The sequence below is a fragment of the Camelina sativa genome, chromosome 14, assembly GCF_030686135.1.
Source record: "Camelina sativa cultivar CO46 ecotype springtype chromosome 14, ASM3068613v1".
NCBI lineage: Eukaryota > Viridiplantae > Streptophyta > Magnoliopsida > Brassicales > Brassicaceae > Camelina > Camelina sativa.
In genome coordinates this window covers 4,647,893-4,667,503 of record NC_141893.1, presented here as the reverse complement: position 1 = coordinate 4,667,503, position 19,611 = coordinate 4,647,893, and the positions used below count along the sequence as shown (strand labels likewise).

The 19,611-nt window shown below is 38.5% G+C and overlaps 4 protein-coding genes across 5 annotated transcripts; 2 read left to right on the top strand and 2 right to left on the bottom strand.

Annotated features, from left to right (window-relative positions):
* Positions 1-259: 259 nt before the first annotated feature.
* Positions 260-3,730, top strand: LOC104739767 (MLO-like protein 2). Its single transcript, XM_010460215.3, has 13 exons — positions 260-789; positions 1,030-1,087; positions 1,183-1,448; positions 1,541-1,657; positions 1,741-1,801; positions 1,878-2,041; positions 2,129-2,223; positions 2,312-2,361; positions 2,448-2,662; positions 2,770-2,805; positions 2,892-2,959; positions 3,057-3,117; positions 3,209-3,730. The coding sequence occupies exons 1-13, from the start codon at positions 667-669 to the stop codon at positions 3,620-3,622; spliced, it is 1,728 nt and encodes a 575-aa protein (XP_010458517.1). The 5' UTR covers positions 260-666; the 3' UTR covers positions 3,623-3,730.
* Positions 3,604-7,303, bottom strand: LOC104739768 (G-type lectin S-receptor-like serine/threonine-protein kinase At1g11300). The gene is made up of 7 exons (XM_010460216.2): positions 5,453-7,303; positions 5,254-5,361; positions 4,999-5,177; positions 4,715-4,925; positions 4,390-4,627; positions 4,178-4,307; positions 3,604-4,096 (listed from the first exon to the last, which is right to left on the bottom strand). The coding sequence occupies exons 1-7, from the start codon at positions 6,738-6,740 to the stop codon at positions 3,788-3,790; spliced, it is 2,463 nt and encodes an 820-aa protein (XP_010458518.2). The 5' UTR covers positions 6,741-7,303; the 3' UTR covers positions 3,604-3,787.
* Positions 7,021-11,156, bottom strand: LOC104739769 (G-type lectin S-receptor-like serine/threonine-protein kinase At1g11300). Its single transcript, XM_010460217.3, has 7 exons — positions 8,875-11,156; positions 8,673-8,780; positions 8,417-8,595; positions 8,128-8,338; positions 7,808-8,045; positions 7,594-7,723; positions 7,021-7,513 (listed from the first exon to the last, which is right to left on the bottom strand). The coding sequence occupies exons 1-7, from the start codon at positions 10,289-10,291 to the stop codon at positions 7,205-7,207; spliced, it is 2,592 nt and encodes an 863-aa protein (XP_010458519.1). The 5' UTR covers positions 10,292-11,156; the 3' UTR covers positions 7,021-7,204.
* On the top strand, positions 10,524-16,918 carry LOC104739770 (G-type lectin S-receptor-like serine/threonine-protein kinase At1g11280). Of its 2 annotated transcripts, none has more exons than XM_010460218.3 (9): positions 10,524-13,075; positions 13,203-13,236; positions 13,707-15,014; positions 15,151-15,258; positions 15,438-15,574; positions 15,658-15,868; positions 15,971-16,208; positions 16,325-16,475; positions 16,552-16,918. In XM_010460218.3, the coding sequence occupies exons 1-9, from the start codon at positions 13,061-13,063 to the stop codon at positions 16,843-16,845; spliced, it is 2,496 nt and encodes an 831-aa protein (XP_010458520.2). In that variant the 5' UTR covers positions 10,524-13,060; the 3' UTR covers positions 16,846-16,918. The 2 variants fall into 2 exon arrangements, 1 of the variants encoding a protein (XP_010458520.2); XR_015579882.1 differs by having other exon boundaries at positions 10,629-13,075; positions 13,165-13,236.
* The last annotated feature ends 2,693 nt before the right edge of the window (positions 16,919-19,611 follow it).

Here is a 19,611-nt window from a genome sequence, read left to right as displayed (position 1 = left end):
TATAGATTATTAACAAAACATTATTTTGAACCTCAATAATAAGGCCATAGACTTCAAAGTTACTTGAGATGTTTTTAAAAAAACAATCAAAAAAGACTTCATTTTTGTTAATAGAAACAAAACATTATTTTGACCATCAATAATAAGGCCATAGACTTCAAAAGTACTCTTGAGATGTTAAAAACAAAAGGACTTCCTACCAAAAAAAAAAAAAAAAAAAAGACTTGAAAGTACTTGAGAAGTCGTCACATGTGGGAATAATACGAAAGTCAAAACGTTGAACGCTTCTTCTCCAAAAGACGAACGAACGACGTAGTATTTATTCTTATATAGACGACGAAGCCTTTAGTTTACAGTCTCTCATTACATTATACGGGTCTTATCTCTTCTCCTTCCCCCTTTCCTCTTTCGCCTTCTCTCATCATAGCTCTCTCTCTCTCTCTTTATATATTACGACACAACTCTGCTTTTCGAAAATTGCGTTTGCGTAGTAATTTAAAACTGAGAGCAAAACAAGAAGAACACGAAATCTCCGTCTCTTCTCGTGTTTTGTTTCTTTACTTCTTTTGTAATAAAATAAAAAAAAAGAAAAGAAAGACAAGATCTCTAGAAAGAAAGAGAAGAGTCATTTAGGGGTTTTTTGCTTTTGCTTTGGATTAAGCTCCAATGGCGAATCAAGTAAAAGAGCGGACTTTAGAAGAGACCTCTACGTGGGCAGTAGCTGTGGTTTGCTTCGTCTTACTATTCATTTCGATTGTCCTCGAAAAATATATTCACAAAATTGGAACCGTAAGTCGTCCCCTTTAGATAAAGTCCTTATCTCAAGATTCCTCTGTTTTGTGTTCTTGCTCTGTTTTTTTTCTCTCTCTCTCTCTCTTATAAGCTCTTCTTCCTCTGTTTTTTTTGTGTGTTCTTGATCTGCTTACTGCTCTGTTTTTCATTTTGTTTAGTTCTTCTCCTATCACTATCATTACCAAATCTGTTAATAATTAAAATCTCTGCCCAATTATTGTTTATCTACCTAAACAGTGGTTTAAAAAGAAGCACAAGAAGGCTCTTTTTGAAGCTCTTGAAAAGGTCAAAGCAGGTAACTAGAAAAAAGAACTAATATTTTTCTACTTAACTAACCTCATCCATTATGAACAAGCTACTTATATTTTCTGTACTTAAAACTTGATTCAGAGCTTATGCTGTTGGGATTCATATCACTACTCCTCACGATTGGACAAACACCAATCTCAAATATATGCATCTCCAAGCATGTTGCGTCGACAATGCACCCTTGCAGCGCTGAGGAAGAAGCTAGAAAATACCACAAGAAAGACACCGGAAAGAAAGAAGATGGAGATGGAGATAAACCCAGTCATAGACTTCTTCTTGAGTTAGCTGAATCTTATATCCCTAGACGAAGTTTAGCCACCAAAGGTTATGACAAATGTGCAGAGAAGGTAACTACTAACAATCTCCTATATATATATGAAAATCATTCTTGGCTTGTAAAAAACGATAGATTTTGATTGCGATTGATGGATTTTCTCAGGGGAAAGTGGCTTTTGTATCTGCTTATGGAATCCACCAGCTGCATATATTCATCTTTGTTCTCGCCGTGGTTCATGTTATTTACTGCATTGTTACTTATGCTCTCGGAAAGACTAAGGTAACATTTCTTGTGAATTCCGCTTTGGCCAAGGCGAGAATCAAGAAAGATTATTTATATATTTGCTTTCTTGAGTATTGCAGATGAGGAGGTGGAAGTCATGGGAGGAGGAGACTAAGACAATAGAGTATCAATATTCTAACGGTAAGTGAACCAGAGTATTCGACAAAAAATAAAGACCAAAATGGGATATTTACAGTGAATCATTCTTGTTATGCAGATCCTGAGAGGTTCAGGTTTGCGAGGGACACATCTTTTGGGAGAAGACATCTCAGTTTCTGGAGCAAGACGAGTATTACACTATGGATTGTGTGTTTTTTCAGACAGTTCTATGGATCTGTCACCAAAGTTGATTACTTAGCACTAAGACATGGTTTCATCATGGTAAGGAATTTTTACTTTTTCCCGTTATCTAATGTTTTATTATAACACTTATCTCTCAAGACAATGTTCTAACTACATTTTTTGCAGGCGCATTTGGCTCACGGGAGCGAATCAAGATTCGATTTCCGCAAGTATATTCAGAGATCCTTAGAGGAAGACTTCAAAACTGTTGTTGAAATCAGGTTTGGAACTAATAATGATTTTTTTAATTATAGTCTGAGAAAAGCCAATTTGGATATTTTGTTTTAATCTTTTGCCACCTTTATGCAGTCCGGTTATTTGGTTTGTAGCCGTGCTATTCCTCTTGACCAATACAAATGGTAAATGTTGATTGCGTACTGTGAAAATTAAGTCTTACCTGCATCAATATTTGCACAAAACTGACATCGATTTCCTTTTGAAACAGGACTACGTTCTTACCTTTGGCTCCCATTTATTCCACTAGTCGTAATTCTAATCGTTGGAACAAAGCTTCAAGTCATAATAACCAAATTGGGTCTAAGAATCCAAGAGAAAGGTGATGTGGTGAGAGGCGCCCCAGTGGTTCAGCCTGGTGATGACCTCTTCTGGTTTGGCAAGCCACGTTTCATTCTTTTCCTTATCCACTTGGTCCTTTTTACGGTACAGTACTTTTATCCTTCACCGCTCGTTTCTTCTCTTTCTTTTTTTAATTCCTAACGGTAGAAATAGAATAAACTCATGAGTACCAAAATTTCTTCACTTTACAGAATGCATTTCAACTTGCCTTCTTTGCCTGGAGTACGGTAAGCGAGCCATTTCATTCTCTTTACGAATATTGCTGTTGTTTCAGGCCATACTAATTGTTGTCATAAAATTTTCCTATTTGCAGTATGAATTTAATCTCAAGAATTGTTTCCATGAAAGCAATGCAGATGTGGTCATTAGAATTGTAGTTGGGTAAGCTCACATAATCTTGACTGTTGATTCTGAGAATTAGTCCTTTGACTGACAAAGTATAATAATAACCTTTTCTCCTATTTTACAAATCTTGCAGAGTTGTTGTGCAGATACTTTGCAGCTACGTGACTCTTCCGCTCTATGCACTTGTTACTCAGGTACTACACAACATTGAGATGTAACATAACCAGATTTTAATTATATGATCTTTTAGTTTTTTGACATTGTGTATATGAAACATGTGTGTAGATGGGTACTAAAATGAAGCCAACGGTATTTAACGAAAGAGTAGCCACGGCATTAAAGAAGTGGCATCACACAGCAAAGGACCAGACTAAACACGGAAGACACTCGGGATCAAACACACCTTTCTCTAGCCGTCCAACCACACCAACACATGGCTCATCTCCAATCCATCTCCTTCATAATTTCAATAACCGTAGCGTTGAAAGTTACCCAGCTTCTCCTTCTCCTAGATACTCTGGTCATGGTCATCATGAACACCAATTTTGGGATCCTGAGTCTCAACACCAAGAAGCTGAAACTTCCACACGTCATTCTCTTTCGCATGAAAGCTCAGAAAAGAAGCCGGCTCTTACATCTGTGGAACTTCCTCCAATAAGGACTAGCAAAAGCTTAAGAGATTTTTCTTTCAAGAGATGAGCATTCTTGATTTTTATTTATGATTTAGTACAGTGGGAATTTGTTGTATGAACAGAAATGTCTTGTCCATTACCATCTATAAAGATAGATGATATATTTCTCTGGCAATTGCTTAAGACTTTCACGAAATGACGAAATTACACATACAATTTGGTTCTGCAGGTTCTAACGTTCTGAGACATCAGTGATAGTGACATTGTTGATAGAGGCTTTAAGGTCACTGCTCTCAGAGGACTCACCTTCGAACATACGGTTTCTAGGCATAAAAGCAGGCTGTTTCGGTTCTGAAATGTCTGCAAACTCGCTGCTGAGCATAGAACACACTGTGGAAACACTTGGCCTATCATTAGCAGCGTCTTGCACACACAAAAGACCAATGTGAATGCATTTGCGTATTTCTTTCTCATAGAGTTGGTCAAAGATCTCAGGATCTACCAGACCACTCATCTCCCCTTTGTTCCAGATTGACCATACCTATTAAAAGATAGAGAAGCTTTTATGGCTTGAGAAGTTCAAGAGAGTTGAGTGTAACTTAGTAGATTTAGGTAGACTTACATAGGCTAATAGAGTTGAATGTGAGTTTCTTCTTCCACTGACAATCTCTAAGAGTATCACTCCTAAGCTGAAAACATCAGATTTCTCTGAAAACAGTCCTCCCATTGCATACTCAGGTGCCATATAGCCACTGCAGGATGTAACATCAGGTACATATATCTTAGTGGAAACAAAAAAATATATGAAACATATGGTTAGTATGAGTAACTTACTATGTTCCAACGACCCTTTGAGTGTTTGCTTCATCTTCATTCCCTAGGAAAATCCTGGCCAACCCGAAATCGGATATTTTTGGAATCAGATTCTCATCTAACAAGATGTTGCTAGCTTTCAGATCTCTGTGAATGATTATCAGCCTAGAATCTCTGTGAAGGTACAGGAGACCTCTACATATTCCATTGATTATGTTAAACCTTGTCTTCCAATCAAGAAGTTTTGCTTGCCTTGGATCTGAACAACAAATTAGCTTATGTTATTTGACCTGCAGGTGATAACACTGGAACAGATTTCGAAAACAAAAACATAGTGATACATTACCAAATATATAAAAGTCTAAGCTTTTCTTGGGCATGAACTCATAGACTAACATTCTTTCTTCTCCTGCAATGCAGCAGCCAAGCAATTTCACAAGATTTCGATGTTGCAACTTGGAAATCACAACTACTTCAGTAACAAGTTCCTCAAGCCCTTGTCCTGATGCTTGTGACAGTCTTTTCACAGCAATTTCTTGCCCTTCTTGTAACTTCCCCTGCAACAACAAAATATGTCAGCATATATTCTTGTTTTCTTGTTGCTATAAACCCTTTAAGAGTCATACTCACTTTGTAAACAGGACCAAAACCGCCTTGTCCGAGCTTATTTGTAAGAGAGAAGTTATCAGTTGCTGCAGCTAACACTTGAAACTCAAACAAAGGTAGCTCTTTCAATTTTTCTTTACTACCACCAGCTAAAGCTTCCACTCTCTTAAAAATTTGCTCTGCATCTGTTCCTATCGTTTTCGCTGAGATCGAGTCCAAAAGTTTTGTTAAAGTTTAACACGGTTATAAGAAGCAAACATAATTGAGTTAAACTCTGACCTCTTTTCTTCAAGACAATACGTCGTGCCAGAAGGACACAAGCTGCCAAAACAGTAACACAGCCTGCCAATGATGTACCAATCAAAATTGGTCTCCTGTCCTGTGTTTCTAATAGAGAATTGGCAAGACTTAGCAGAATTAGTAAAACTGCAATCACTAAAGTAGTAAATATGAGAGAAGTCGTGGAATAATACTCAACTGATTTCTGAATGAGCAAGACGGATTGAAAGATCCATTCCACTAGCATCCAACTCCTGTGAATCAACTAAGCTTCCATTCCAAATCATACAGCCATATCCTAAACCATGAGCACAAGCTATACAAGAACATGCCTGCAAACAAGTATTTAAGCATTCTGGTTCGCTGGCTTCAGATCTGCTTGCAAAGTCAGGCAATTTCATTCGCTGCAGAGTGAAAAACCAATCAGCACTCCCATTATGGTTCTGTCTTTCACACTGCAAAGTGACCTTTCTTATGCATCCACCAGTCCAGTTTCCATTGTTCCAGTCTCTAAGGTTCTTTGGCTTAAACCCTCTAATACAAGAACAAAGGGGGCTTTTTCGTGGATTGTAAGTGGCGAATTGGCCACATCGGCTGTAAAGGTCACACTCGTTTTCGGGAACTTGTGACCCTACCGTCCAGTTTCTTCTAGCCTCACTCCAATCTCTCCGGATCACAGATCCTCTATAATCCATGTAGAAGTGTCTCAAAGTTGAATCATTAGCATATGACATGGTGACTGATCCATTGTTGTCATCATTAACTATGAATCTATAAAGAAAGACCCCCGGATATACATCTGGTATACCATTAAACATCTGGCCGTTCCACGGGCCACTTCGCCACACTGTAGCGTTGTTGTTATTATTGTTGAAAATAAAGAGCTCAGGATATGCAGCAAGAACGAGTGCAGCAGTGTAGTTCCCCGGCGAAGGATCTGAAGGGTTTTTCCAAGAAGTTATCATGGCGTTTCCTCCTCCTGTTCTTTCGTTTATCCCAACCAACATATTTGGCAACCAAGAATCAGTAGGATACTTGAAGCTCTCCCAAAGATATGCATCTGTATTCACCTCTTTTAGCACAAGGTTCCCTGAATCCAAAAGCTCAGCGACAGTAGAATTGGCTCGGATTCGAGTAGAGACGTTAGTTGACCACAGAACACGCCTCTGACCATCAGTAACAACGACATTTCCATCTTCAGAAACCGAAATAACTCCAGAGGAGTCATTGATCGGTTTATCTTTGTTAGCAACCCATATCACAGTTTGTACTGAAATGCTGTTATACCATATACCAGCATATCGACTTTTGGAATTGACAGGGCTGAAGAAACCGAACCTGAACGTACGGAAGCTGGAGACTATCGTCTCAGAGTCATTGAGCTTTCCGGAAAAGAAAGCTCTTTCATGAGCTAGAGAGATACTTAAGAAGAAGCAAGACAGTGCAAGTACAAGAACAAAATGACTCAAGCTCTCATGAAGTCTCATATCTTCAGTCCCGTCCACTCAAGAACAGAAACTACCTACTTTTGGATAAAGTTTTGTGTAATATCGTTTACTCAAAAAGGCCAAACTCAACAAAGATCTTAATAGCAAGGGCTCAGCATTGAATGTAGCATTTAACACTGGTAGCTGATGGTGTGGTGAGAATTAAATTCTTAAGAGAAAAGTCCAAATACTGTTATAGTGAAAGCTAAATCAAGTGGAACTGTTCAGAAAAGAAGCCTATACTTGCATCTGATAAATTTCCTCCTATAAGCTTAAGAGATTTTTCTTGATTTTTAAGATCAGTGAGAATTTGCTATATGAAAAACAGAGTGTTTTTTTTACATCATGAAACAGAGTCTTACTAGAGCTATGAGACATAACGATCTATATAGATAGACGATATATATTCTGGCAATGCTTAAAGATTTTTGAGAATTACACATAGACTTTGGTTTCTGCAGGTTCTAACGTCCTGTGACATCGGTAATAGTGACATCATTGATAGAGGCGTGAGGGTCACTGTTCTCGGAGGACTCAGCTTCTGGAACACCGTTCCTAGATATAAAAGCAGGTTGTTTCGGTTCTGGAATGTCAACAATCTCGCTGCTGAGCATAGAACACACTGTAGAAACACTTGGCCTATCATTAGCAGATTCTTGAACACACAAAAGCCCAATGTGAACGCATTTGCGTATTTCTTTCTCATAGAGTTGGTCAAAGATCTCAGGATCTACCAGACCACTAATCTCACCTTCGTTCCAGATTGACCATACCTATAAAACAGAGAAGCTTTTATTGCTTAGAGAAATTTCTCAAGAGAGTTTAGAAACTTGGTAGAGTTTGGTAGGCTCACATAAGCTAAAAGAGTCGAGTTTGAGTTTCTTCTTCCACTGACAATCTCTAAGAGTATCACTCCTAAGCTGAAAACATCAGATTTCTCTGAAAATAGTCCCCCCATTGCATACTCAGGTGCCATATAGCCACTGCACGATACATTTATTTTCTCGGTTTTATGACTATCTTTATGAAAAAAGGGTGCAACAGATTGTTAGGGTTGAGTTACTTACTATGTTCCAACAACCCTTCGGGTGTTTGCTTCATCTTCATTCCCTGGGAAAATTCTGGCCAACCCGAAATCAGATATTTTCGGAATCAGATTCTCATCTAACAAGATGTTGCTAGCTTTCAGATCCCTGTGAATGATTCTCAGCCTAGAATCTCTGTGAAGGTACATAAGACCTCTACATATACCATTGATTATATTAAAACGTGTCTTCCAATCAAGAAGTTTTGCTCTCCTTGAGTCTGAAACACATAAGCTTCTGTTAGTGACCAATGATAACAAAAAATGGAACAGAGTTTGAAAACAAAAGTAGTGATGAATTACCAAATAGATAAAAGTCCAAGCTTTTCTTGGGCATGAACTCATAGACTAACATCCTTTCTTCTCCTGCAATGCAACAACCAAGTAACTTCACCAGATTACGATGCTGCAACTTAGAAATTACAACCACTTCATTAACAAGTTCCTCAAGCCCTTGTCCCGAAGCTCGTGATAGTCTTTTCACAGCAATTTCTTGCCCTTCTTGTAACTTCCCCTGCAATAATAATATGCCAACAGTTGTTGGAGTGATCAGAAATTCTTGTTGTCATAACTTTTTAAAAGTCATACTCACTTTGTAAACAGGACCAAAACCGCCTTGTCCAAGCTTATTTCTGAGAGAGAAATTGTCAGTAGCAGCAGCTAACACTTGAAACTCAAACAATGGCAGCTCTTTCAACTTTCCTTTGTTACCACCAGCTAAAGCTTCCACTCTCTCAAAAATTTGCTCTGCATCTGTTCCTTTCTTTTTCGCTGAGACCAAATCCGAGGTTTTGTTAAGCTGAACAGTCCAACGCTTATAAGAAGCAAACATATAGTTAAATTCTGACCTCTTTTCTTCATGACAATCCGTCGTGCCAGAAGACCACAAGCAGCCACAACAAAAATACCGCCTGCCAATGTTGCACCAATCAAAATTGGTCGCCTGTCCTGTGTTTCTAATAGAGAGTTGGCAATAAATAACAGAATTAGTAAAGCTGCAGTCACTTAAAAACAAAGAATATGAGAAAAGTTGTGGAATTAATACTCAACTGATTTCTGAATGTGCAAGACGAATATAAAGATCCATTCCACTAGCAGACAACTCCTGCGAATCCACTAAGCTTCCATTCCAAATCATGCAGCCATATCCTAAGCCATGAGCAGCAGCTATACAAGAACATGTCTGCAAACAAGTCCTTAAGCATTCTGGTTCGCTGGCTTCGGATCTTCTTGCAAAGTCAGGCAGTTTCATTCGCCGCAGCCTCAAAAACCCATCAGCACTCCCATTATTGTTCTGTCTATCACACTGCAAAGGGACCCTTCTTATGCATCCACCAGTCCAGTTTCCATTGTTCCACTCTATAAGGTTCCTTGGCCTGAACCCTTTAATGCAAGAACAAGGTGGTTTTTTCCTAGGATTGCAAGTCGCGAATTGGCCACATCGGCGGTAAAGGTCGCACTCGGTTGCCGGAACTTGTAACCCGACCGTCCAGTTTCTCCTAGCCTCACTCCAATCTCTTCGGATCACAGATCCTCTATAATCCATGTAGAAGTATCTCAAAGTTGAATCATTAGCATATGACATGGTGACAGATCCATTGGTGTCATCATTAACTATGAATCTATAAAGAAAGACTCCAGCATACACATCTGGTAAACCGTTAAACATCTGACCGTTCCACGGGCCACTTCGCCACACCGTACTATTATTATTATTGTTGTTGATTATGAAGAGCTCAGGATATGCAGCAAGGACGAGTGCAGCAGTGTAGCTCCCGGGCGAAGGATCCGAAGGGTTTCTCCAAGAAGTTATCGTGACGTTTCCTCCTCCGGTTCTTGCGTTTGTCCCAACCAACATATTTGGCAACCAAGAATCAGTAGGATACTTGAAGCTCTCCCAAAGATATGCATCGGTATTCGCCTCTTTTAGCACAAGGTTCCCTGAATCCAAAAGCTCAGCGACGGTAGAATTGGCACGAGCTTGAGTAGAGACATTAGTTGACCATAGAACACGCTTCTGACCATCTGTAACTAGGAGATTTCCATCTTCAGAAACCGAAATAACTCCAGAGGAGTCATTGATCGGTTTATCTTTGTTAGCAACCCATATCACAGTTTGTACTGAAACGCTGTTATACCATATTCCGGCATACCGACTTGTGGAATTAACAGGGCTGAAGAAACCGAACCTGAACGTGCGAAAGCTGGAAACTATAGTCTCAGAATCATTGAGCTTGCCGGAAAAGAAAACTCTTTCCTGAGCCAGAGAGACACTCAAGAAGAAGCTAGACAGTGCAAGAACAAGAACAAATGGACTCAAGCTATCATGAAGTCCCATAGCTTTAAGTACCACCCTCTCAAGAAGACAAGAACAGTCCCAGCTTGGTATAGCTTTTGCTTTCTTAATATATCTCCTGAAAAAAAAACACAAACACAACAGATCTATAAATAGCAAAGATCTCAGCATTGAATGTAAACAATGGTAGGGTCTGGAGTAGCGTCAAGTGATTCTGTAGTGTTGTGGTGAGGATTAAATTCTCAAGAGAAAAGTCCAAATATTGTTAGAAAGTCAAGTGGCACTGTTCTAAGATGATGCAAGATTTGGATTCATCATTTGTTTATTGATGGCGGTCTTCGAACGTTCAGTTGACCAAAATTGGCCCGTCTATTACGACTTGGTCTTAACTCTTAATTCACCTGAAACACGAGTGACTCACTTTCACAATCTCACGTCACTGTCAATTATTCTATGAAATCCAGACATTGAAGATAAAGTTATAGCAGTAAGAGAATGAATCGTCAGTAAAGGATTGATTTTTCAGAACAAAACCATGATGAGCTCACAATTGGTAACAACAGTTCCTCAAATCCCTAATTCCCCAAATTACCATCGTCACGTTCTCTCCCAGAGAACTTACATTCCTGCTAACGTCTACGAACACCCTGCGGCACTTCTTCTAGAGAGATGTTCTTCTCTGAAAGACCTCCGTCACATTCTTCCTCTCGTCTTCAAGAATGGTCTTTATCAGGAGCATCTTTTCCAGACGAAGCTTGTTAGCTTGTTTTGTCGCTACGGCAGCGTCGTTGAGGCTGCTCGTGTTTTTGAACCCATTGATGATAAGCTCGATGTTCTGTATCACACTATGCTTAAAGGGTATGCTAAAGTTTCGGACTTTGATCAAGCTTTGAACTTTTTTGTTCGGATGAGGTACGATGATGTTGAGCCGGTTGTGTATAACTTCACTTATCTTCTGAAAGTTTGCGGAGACGATGCAGAGCTTAGGGTGGGAAAAGAAATTCATGGGTTGTTGGTGAAGAGTGGGTTCTCGCTTGATTTATTTGCCATGGCTGGACTTGAGAATATGTATGTAAAGTGTAGGCAGGTACATGAGGCCCGCAAGGTGTTTGATAGAATGCCTGAGAGAGATTTGGTTTCTTGGAATACAATGTTGGCTGGGTATTCACAGAATGGGATGGCGAGGATGGCTTTGGAAATGGTTAATCGAATGTGTCAGGAGAATCTGAAGCCTAGTTTTATCACTGTTGTCTCTGTTTTGCCTGCTGTTTCTGCTTTGGGGTCGATGAGTATTGGTAAGGAGATTCATGGGTATGCCTTGCGGTGTGGATTTGATTCTCTTGTCAATATCTCCACTGCTTTGGTTGATATGTACGCAAAATGTGGTTCTCTGGGAACTGCTCGACAGCTCTTTGATGGGATGTTAGAAAGGAATGTTGTTTCATGGAATTCAATGATTGATGCGTATGTGCAGAATGAGAATCCTAAGGAGGCAATGGTAATATTTCAGAGGATGTTGGAGGAAGGAGTGAAACCCACTGATGTATCTGTCATGGGTGCTTTGCATGCTTGTGCTGACCTTGGGGATCTTGAGAGAGGAAGATATATTCATAAGTTACTGGTTGAGTTGGATCTTGATAGAAATGATTCGGTAGTGAACTCGTTGATCTCCATGTATTGCAAGTGCAAGGAAGTTGATACTGCAGCTTCTATATTTGGGAAACTACAGACCAGAACCCTTGTATCTTGGAACGCGATGATATTAGGATTTGCACAGAACGGACGTCCCATCGAAGCATTGAATTACTTCAGCCAGATGCAGGCTTGGACAGTGAAACCAGATACGTTTACTTATGTGAGTGTGATAACTGCTCTTGCAGAGTTGTCAGTTACACATCATGCCAAGTGGATACATGGTGTTGTTATGCGAAGTTGTTTGGACAAGAACGTGTTTGTCACTACGGCTCTAGTCGACATGTATGCGAAATGTGGAGCAATTTTGACTGCTAGAAATATTTTCGCCATGATGAGCGAGCGTCACTTGACAACATGGAATGCTATGATAGATGGATATGGGACGCATGGTAACGGGAAAGCTGCTCTGGAGTTGTTTGAAGAAATGCGAGAAGGCAACATCAAACCAAATGGTGTCACATTTCTTTCTGTTATTTCTGCTTGCAGCCACTCGGGTTTGGTGGAGACAGGACTCCAGTGCTTCCACATGATGAAGGAAAACTACAGCATAGAACCGTCAATGGACCACTATGGAGCTATTGTCGATCTTCTAGGCCGAGCTGGACGGTTGAAGGAAGCATGGGACTTTATTATGCAGATGCCCGTTAAGCCGGCTGTCAATGTATATGGTGCCATGTTAGGTGCTTGCCAGATTCATAACAATGTGAATTTCGCTGAGAAAGCAGCAGAGAGACTGTTTGAGTTGAACCCGGATGATGGGTATCATGTGCTTCTTGCAAACATATATCGTGCAGCTTCAATGTGGGAAAAGGTGGGAAAAGTGAGAGTTTCAATGTTGAGACAGGGTTTGCGCAAAACTCCTGGATGGAGTGTGGTGGAGATAAAGAATGAGGTGCATAGCTTCTTCTCAGGAAGCACAGCTCATCCCAGTTCCAAGAAGATATATGCTTTTCTTGAGAAGCTTATTTGCAAAATCAAGGAAGCTGGTTATGTTCCTGACACAAATTTAATCCTCGGCGTGGAAGATGATGTTAAAGAGCAGTTGCTGAGTAGCCACAGCGAGAAGCTGGCTATTTCTTTTGGACTCCTGAATACAACAGCTGGTACAACTATTCACGTTAGAAAGAATCTGCGGGTCTGCGCTAACTGTCACACTGCTACAAAATACATTTCCCTTGTGACCGGACGGGAAATTGTAGTACGAGACATGCAACGGTTTCACCATTTCAAGAACGGTGCCTGTTCATGCGGAGATTACTGGTGAGATGACCTCCACCCAAAACATTGATGACCTAGTCTGAAGTAGAAGCCTTCATAGAGAGCTACAATTTGTTGTATTATAAAACAAGGTGTGTGCTGATCACGAATGATGATATCTTCGCTGTAGATATATGGGCAAAGTCTCGTTTGGAAGCCTCCAGGTAATTTATTCATTTTTGCCAACTCTGTTTTTCCTTTCTTTCCCAGTACATGTGAAAGCTGAAAAGTGTTTGTTGTGGAATTGGTAGCGAAAAAGTCTTATTTCTGTTTAGACTATAGGCTACAGAGAGTACAAAATAGGAAAATTCTGGAATCATTGAAATTTCTAATGTACTATCAAACAAAGGCTTCTGTTGGACATGGACAGGGTTGATGTAAAATGAGGTTTATATTAGAATAAAGTATCCCAATTTATTTTTATATGATAATATATCTAAGGACAAGATTACATTTTCTCTTTTTCAGAGAGAGAAACGTAAGTCATCTTTCTGGTTTATTATTCTTTTCTTTCTGTTTTTGTCGTCAAATGCCTATTCAAAGAAATGAGATGTCAAAATATAAAACAATACAAATCATTTTGTCTCAGTTCTTTCAGTTAGTCAAACTTAAGGTTTTTCTTAATTACATTCAGATCTGAAGGAGAGCTCTTTTGGACACATGGGAATACACTTGGGAGAGATTGGTATTGTTCTCTTTCCTTGCTTTCTCTTGTTAAGTATATTCTTAAGTTGTGGCTATGCAGCTATAACTACTTCAAGTCCTTTGACATTGGGACAAACTCTGAGTTCCCCTGGTGGAACTTATGAGTTAGGATTCTTCACACCTAACAACTCTCAGAATCAGTATATCGGGATCTGGTTCAAGAAAATTACACCACGGGTGGTTGTGTGGGTGGCTAACAGAGAAACGCCGATCACAAATCCTGTGGCAAACCTTACTATCAGCAGTAATGGTAGTCTTATTTTGATTGACAGCAGAAAAAATGCTGTTTGGTCAACCAGAAGACCTTCCACATCTAACAACTGTCATGCAAAGCTCTTAGATACTGGAAATCTTGTCATCGTTGATGATGTTTCAGGAAATCTTTTGTGGCAAAGTTTCGAGAATCCTGGTGATACTATGTTGCCTTACTCATCGCTGATGTACAACCTTGCCAATGGGGAGAGGCGAGTACTGACTTCATGGAAAAGCCACACTGATCCAACCCCTGGTGATTTTGTAGTTCAGCTAACGCCACAAGTGCCAGCACAGATCGTTACTATGAGAGGCTCGGCACTTTATAAGAGAAGCGGTCCATGGGCTAAGACCGGGTTCACTGGCGTACCACTAATGGATGAATCGTACACAAGTCCATTCAGCCTTTCACAAGATGTAGGAAATAGAACAGGATACTTCTCTTATTTACAGAGAAATTCTGAGCTTACACGAGTTATCATAACATCAGAGGGATATCTAAAGACTTTTATGTACAATGGGACAGGCTGGGTTTTGAAATTTGTGACTCCAGCGAATTCATGTGATGTATATGGTGCATGTGGACCTTTTGGATTGTGTGTGACGTCCAATCCCACAAAGTGTAAATGCATAAGAGGGTTTGTACCGAAATACAAGGAGGCGTGGAAGGGTGGGAACACGACTTCTGGATGTGTGAGACGTACAGAATTATCTTGTCAGGCAAAATCATCTACAAAACCACAAGGAAAAGGATCAGACGTCTTCTATCGTCTGGCTAATGTAAAGCCTCCGGATCTCTACGAATACGCAAGCTTTGTGGATGCAGATCAATGCCACCAGGGTTGTCTCAACAATTGCTCTTGCACTGCTTTTGCGTATATTACTGGAATTGGATGTTTGCTTTGGAATCAAGAGCTAATAGACACAGTTAGATATTCCATTGGAGGAGAGTTTCTTTCCATTCGTCTTGCAAGTGCAGAACTGGGTAGGGCTGAAAAGACATTTTCCCATAAAGATCCATCATTTTTGTTGCATTTACTCTTTAACTTCGTTTATGAGTTCATTTCAACTGCAGTGTGGTTTTTACTTATTACAATTGTTTTTGGTGGTAAATCTCTCAGCTGGAAGCAGGAAAACCAAAATTATTGCGGGTAGTATCAGCCTTTCCATTTTTGTGATTTTAGCCTTTGCCTCATTTAAGTACTGGAGATACAGAGCGAAGCAAAATGGTGAGACACCGGATAACATAGTAGCCCTCTTTCTTTTCTTGTGCTTTGTTTTCATCTTTAATTATGTTAAAGCAGAAAAGAGGCATTTGACACCTCTATCTCGAGATCAAATTACATACTAACTCACAGACATTTGTGACTTGTTGGGCCAACTTGGGTGTTCTTCAACAATTCACAAGATTCATGGAAAAATGGTTTGGAACCACAAGAAATCTCAGGTTTAACATTCTTTGAGATGAATACTATACGAGCTGCTACCAATAACTTCAATGTTTCAAACAAACTCGGTCAAGGTGGATTTGGTCCGGTTTATAAGGTAAGTGATAATTGCTTTACTTTGGTCCTCTCATGTCTGTCACTCTTTGTTCTGTGGATGACTGTATGCAACTTTGCTTCTAGGGGAAACTGCCAGACAGGAAGGAAGTAGCCGTTAAACGCCTTTCTAGTAGCTCAGGACAGGGCACAGAAGAGTTCATGAACGAAATAAAACTCATCTCAAAACTACAACACAGAAACTTGGTTCGGCTTTTGGGATGTTGCATTGATGGGGAAGAAAAGCTACTAATTTATGAGTTTCTAGTAAACAAAAGCCTCGATAATTTTCTCTTTGGTCTGCTCCTTTTCCTGCATTTGCCTCTACATTTTTCCTTTCCCTTTTATCATATGAGAATGATCTTTCATGCTCATTAATATGCTTTATCTTATTTGCTAGATTTGACGCTAAAGCTTCAGATTGATTGGCCTAAGAGGTTCAACATCATTCAAGGTGTTGCACGTGGGCTTCTCTATCTACATCGTGACTCATGCCTGAGGGTCATACACCGAGATCTGAAGGTCAGCAATATTCTCTTGGACGAGAACATGAACCCAAAAATATCAGATTTTGGATTGGCTCGGATGTTTCGAGGAACCCAACATCAAGACAACACTCGTAGGGTTGTTGGAACTTTGTAAGTATCTATCCCAAGGACATGCTCAGTCAAAGTAGTAATAGTGTCAACTTAGCGGACGCATCTTAACATTAAACCAAATAACAAACTTAGCGGACTGTTTGGGATATGAACAGAGGATACATGTCTCCGGAGTATGCATGGACTGGGATGTTCTCAGAGAAGTCTGACATATATGCTTTCGGAGTTCTGCAGTTAGAAATCATAAGCGGGAAGAAGATTTCAAGCTTTAGCTGTGGAAAGGAAGGCAAAACCCTTCTTGAATATGTAAGACATTTTAAATTACAGTACTTATGGTGCAAACAAATTCTGAGATGTTGTCAATTTTTAAACTATATACTAGGCATGGGAATCTTGGGTCGAGACCGGTGGAGTGGATATGCTGGATCAAGATATTAGCAGCTCGTGTTCTCCAGTTGAAGTCGCTCGATGTGTTCAGATTGGTCTACTCTGCATCCAACAACAAGCTATTGATAGGCCAAACATTGCTCAAGTGGTGTCCATGATCACAAGTGCAACAGATCTTCCGACTCCAAAGCAACCAGTCTTTGCATTGCAGATTCAAGATCAAGAGAGTGTTGTCTCAATGTCAGAGTCTGTGAATCATATAACACAAACGGAGATATATGGGCGATAAAATTGTTTATTAATGATTTTATAAACAATTACAAAGAATTTGATATAATCCATATTAAAGCGACACAAAATCATCAATCAGAGTTTAGTCTACTACCATAGTTGACCATAGTTAACTTTTGTCGAATTTGTTTTCTCCGCCTATGTCATGTAGAAAACGAGTAAAGACGACGGACTTGGGTGACTTGCTGACTTTAGTTATTGGTGGCAAAGGACTTCGTTGAATTTTTTTGTCGCAAAGATGAACTTTTTCATAATTTACGATTATTATAAAGCTTGTAGACATTTTTGTGCAATGCACCTCGATTTATATATACCCATTTTCTTCTTTTTATTTGACAATCACAGAGAGTGAACTCTGGGAAATAGTAGAGAGGAGAAAATTAGTCACGAAGAAATAATTCAAAAGCACTAAAAAGGGTCTAAAATAATACTGTAAAAAGTACATATTAGAGCAAAAATAGTTGAGAGATATATTTAAGAAAAAAAAACAAAAAGTCACCGTTCTCCAAAAAAAAAGAACAATTAATTAAATTGTAAGAAAAAAAAGATTCATATAGTTAGTTATGTATGTTCATTGAATTGCTGTTTGACTTCATGCGCTAATATGGTTGACATTTCGGTTTAACGTTCAGTGTAATTTGGTTAATTCGATTTAGTGTACGATGGTTTGGTTTGGTTAGTTCGGTTAGAAGTGTGCTCCTGCTTATATATACGAATGATTAGTACTACTATTTCTTGTCATTTATGAATTAGAATAGAAACCACAATCATGATTCAATATGTTATAATGTATTTTATATTTATAAAGTTTATCTTGGCTATTAAAGTTGGGGTTACAAACATATTCTTCTTGGTTCTCTAACTGTTGGGAAAAAATGGGAGTATAATTAAATTCGGTTTATTGTTGTTTCTTATTGAATATCTATGAAAACGGTTTTGGAGTTGTGTAGTTCATTTTTTACTTTTTTAGAATACGTTTGTTTTTGGTTTTAGATAAACCGTTTTCACTATCTAGTATCTAGAAATTATATATTGTTTCAAATCGATAAATTATGTATGTTAATGAAAATCAGACCAAATTACTAACTAGCCGACTGAAGTTTTTTTTGGTCTAATTCATTTATCATCGTTTATGATTATTTAAATCCGGTTATAGACTTATAGTTTGGTCGTTTGGGTCCACCATAAGTTACAGCAATGAAATGAGAACCCAATATTTACAAACTATCAAGTGAGAAGTTATATACGTACGTACAATTTGTAAATATTTAACATACAGTTTGTACAAAAATTGATTGAGATAATATGTTGTAAATCATTATTAACCATATGTATTAAAAGAAAATCGATGTTGGAAAACAAATTAAAAATAGAAGAAGTCATATACATATGAGAAATTTACTATAATTTTTGGACTAGAGATGACCAACAAAATGAGAGAGAACTACTCTAATTACAGCTTATCTAGAAGAACAATTCTGATTTCCGGTTACGAGACTCAAAAATTGAGAGCGCAAATAAACACGCATATATTGAAAGATAACAAGAGGAGAGAAGAATGAAATTGCATACTTTATTTTGATCTCGGATTTAATTAGGGATGCAATATGGAATCTGCGTGATGAGAGAGATCACTTATTGTTGACTGTATGATATGAAGTAACCGCTGAACACTTTTGAGTCTTTGAAGTCGAGTAAAAAGAAAAAAAAATTAATAATGAAAACTAAAAAATATACATTTTATTCAACTCGTTAAGCCCTGCTAACGTGGCATACGCGCAAGCTTATGCTCTCCGCTCCCTTGTATCCGACGATTTAGCCGTTATAGAAAAAATTTGACGCACGCAAGCTTATGCATCCGATGAAATAACACTCTTGAATTTTACTATATTTCCCTTTTGAGTACTTGAGAGTGATGGGATAAAAAAAAATGGGTCTTCAATTATTCGATTCACAAATAATATTCAAACTTTGCATGTATATTAGATTTCTTATAAAAACCTGTTTAGATTATAACCTTCAAGGTGGTGTTGGAGTAAAGAATTGGGAGCATGTGCGTTGGGTGGACAACTGAAAAAAGCATTAGCTTACATTTTTATTTGGCTAAGACCATCCTCATCGCTACAACACATGGTGTGTTCTTAAGGATTTTAAAATAATAAAAATGTTGAATAATGAGTACAATTGTTCTTAAGAAATAGAAAATTGGTCTCCTGCAAGAACTGTTGAATGGTGTGTTCTTAAGTGTAGACCATTATTTAAATATTTTAGCTTCCCTAAGACCACTACAACTGATGTAGCGTTAAGGATGCCCTAAGGACCGCTTTTATAACTTGACAGAAACGATAAGATTCAACACTCTTTTCTTTTATACGTCAAGATTTAAACTCACTGTTCTCTATAATTTTAAAATGTATAGTATGTTCCCATCAATGATGACTACATATCATATCTTAGTTCATGCTTTGGAATTAGAAAGTCTTACTAGGAAAAAAAAAAACAAACTTTCATCTGCTAAATCTAATGACTAACAATATCTGATAAAATTTCATTGCTAATCTTCTCTAAGCTACTAAATCAAGAGGGTTACCGAAATGACCACAACACTTGCATCCTCAAAACCAAATTCCAATTTGCATTAGGAGAAAATATTAGTCAAGGAGATTTATTATGGAATCTTCTAATCTACGGTTACTAAAGTGAAAGGAAAAAAAATTTGCTCTTTTTCCATCATTTACCAATTAATGATCCTAATTTGCATACA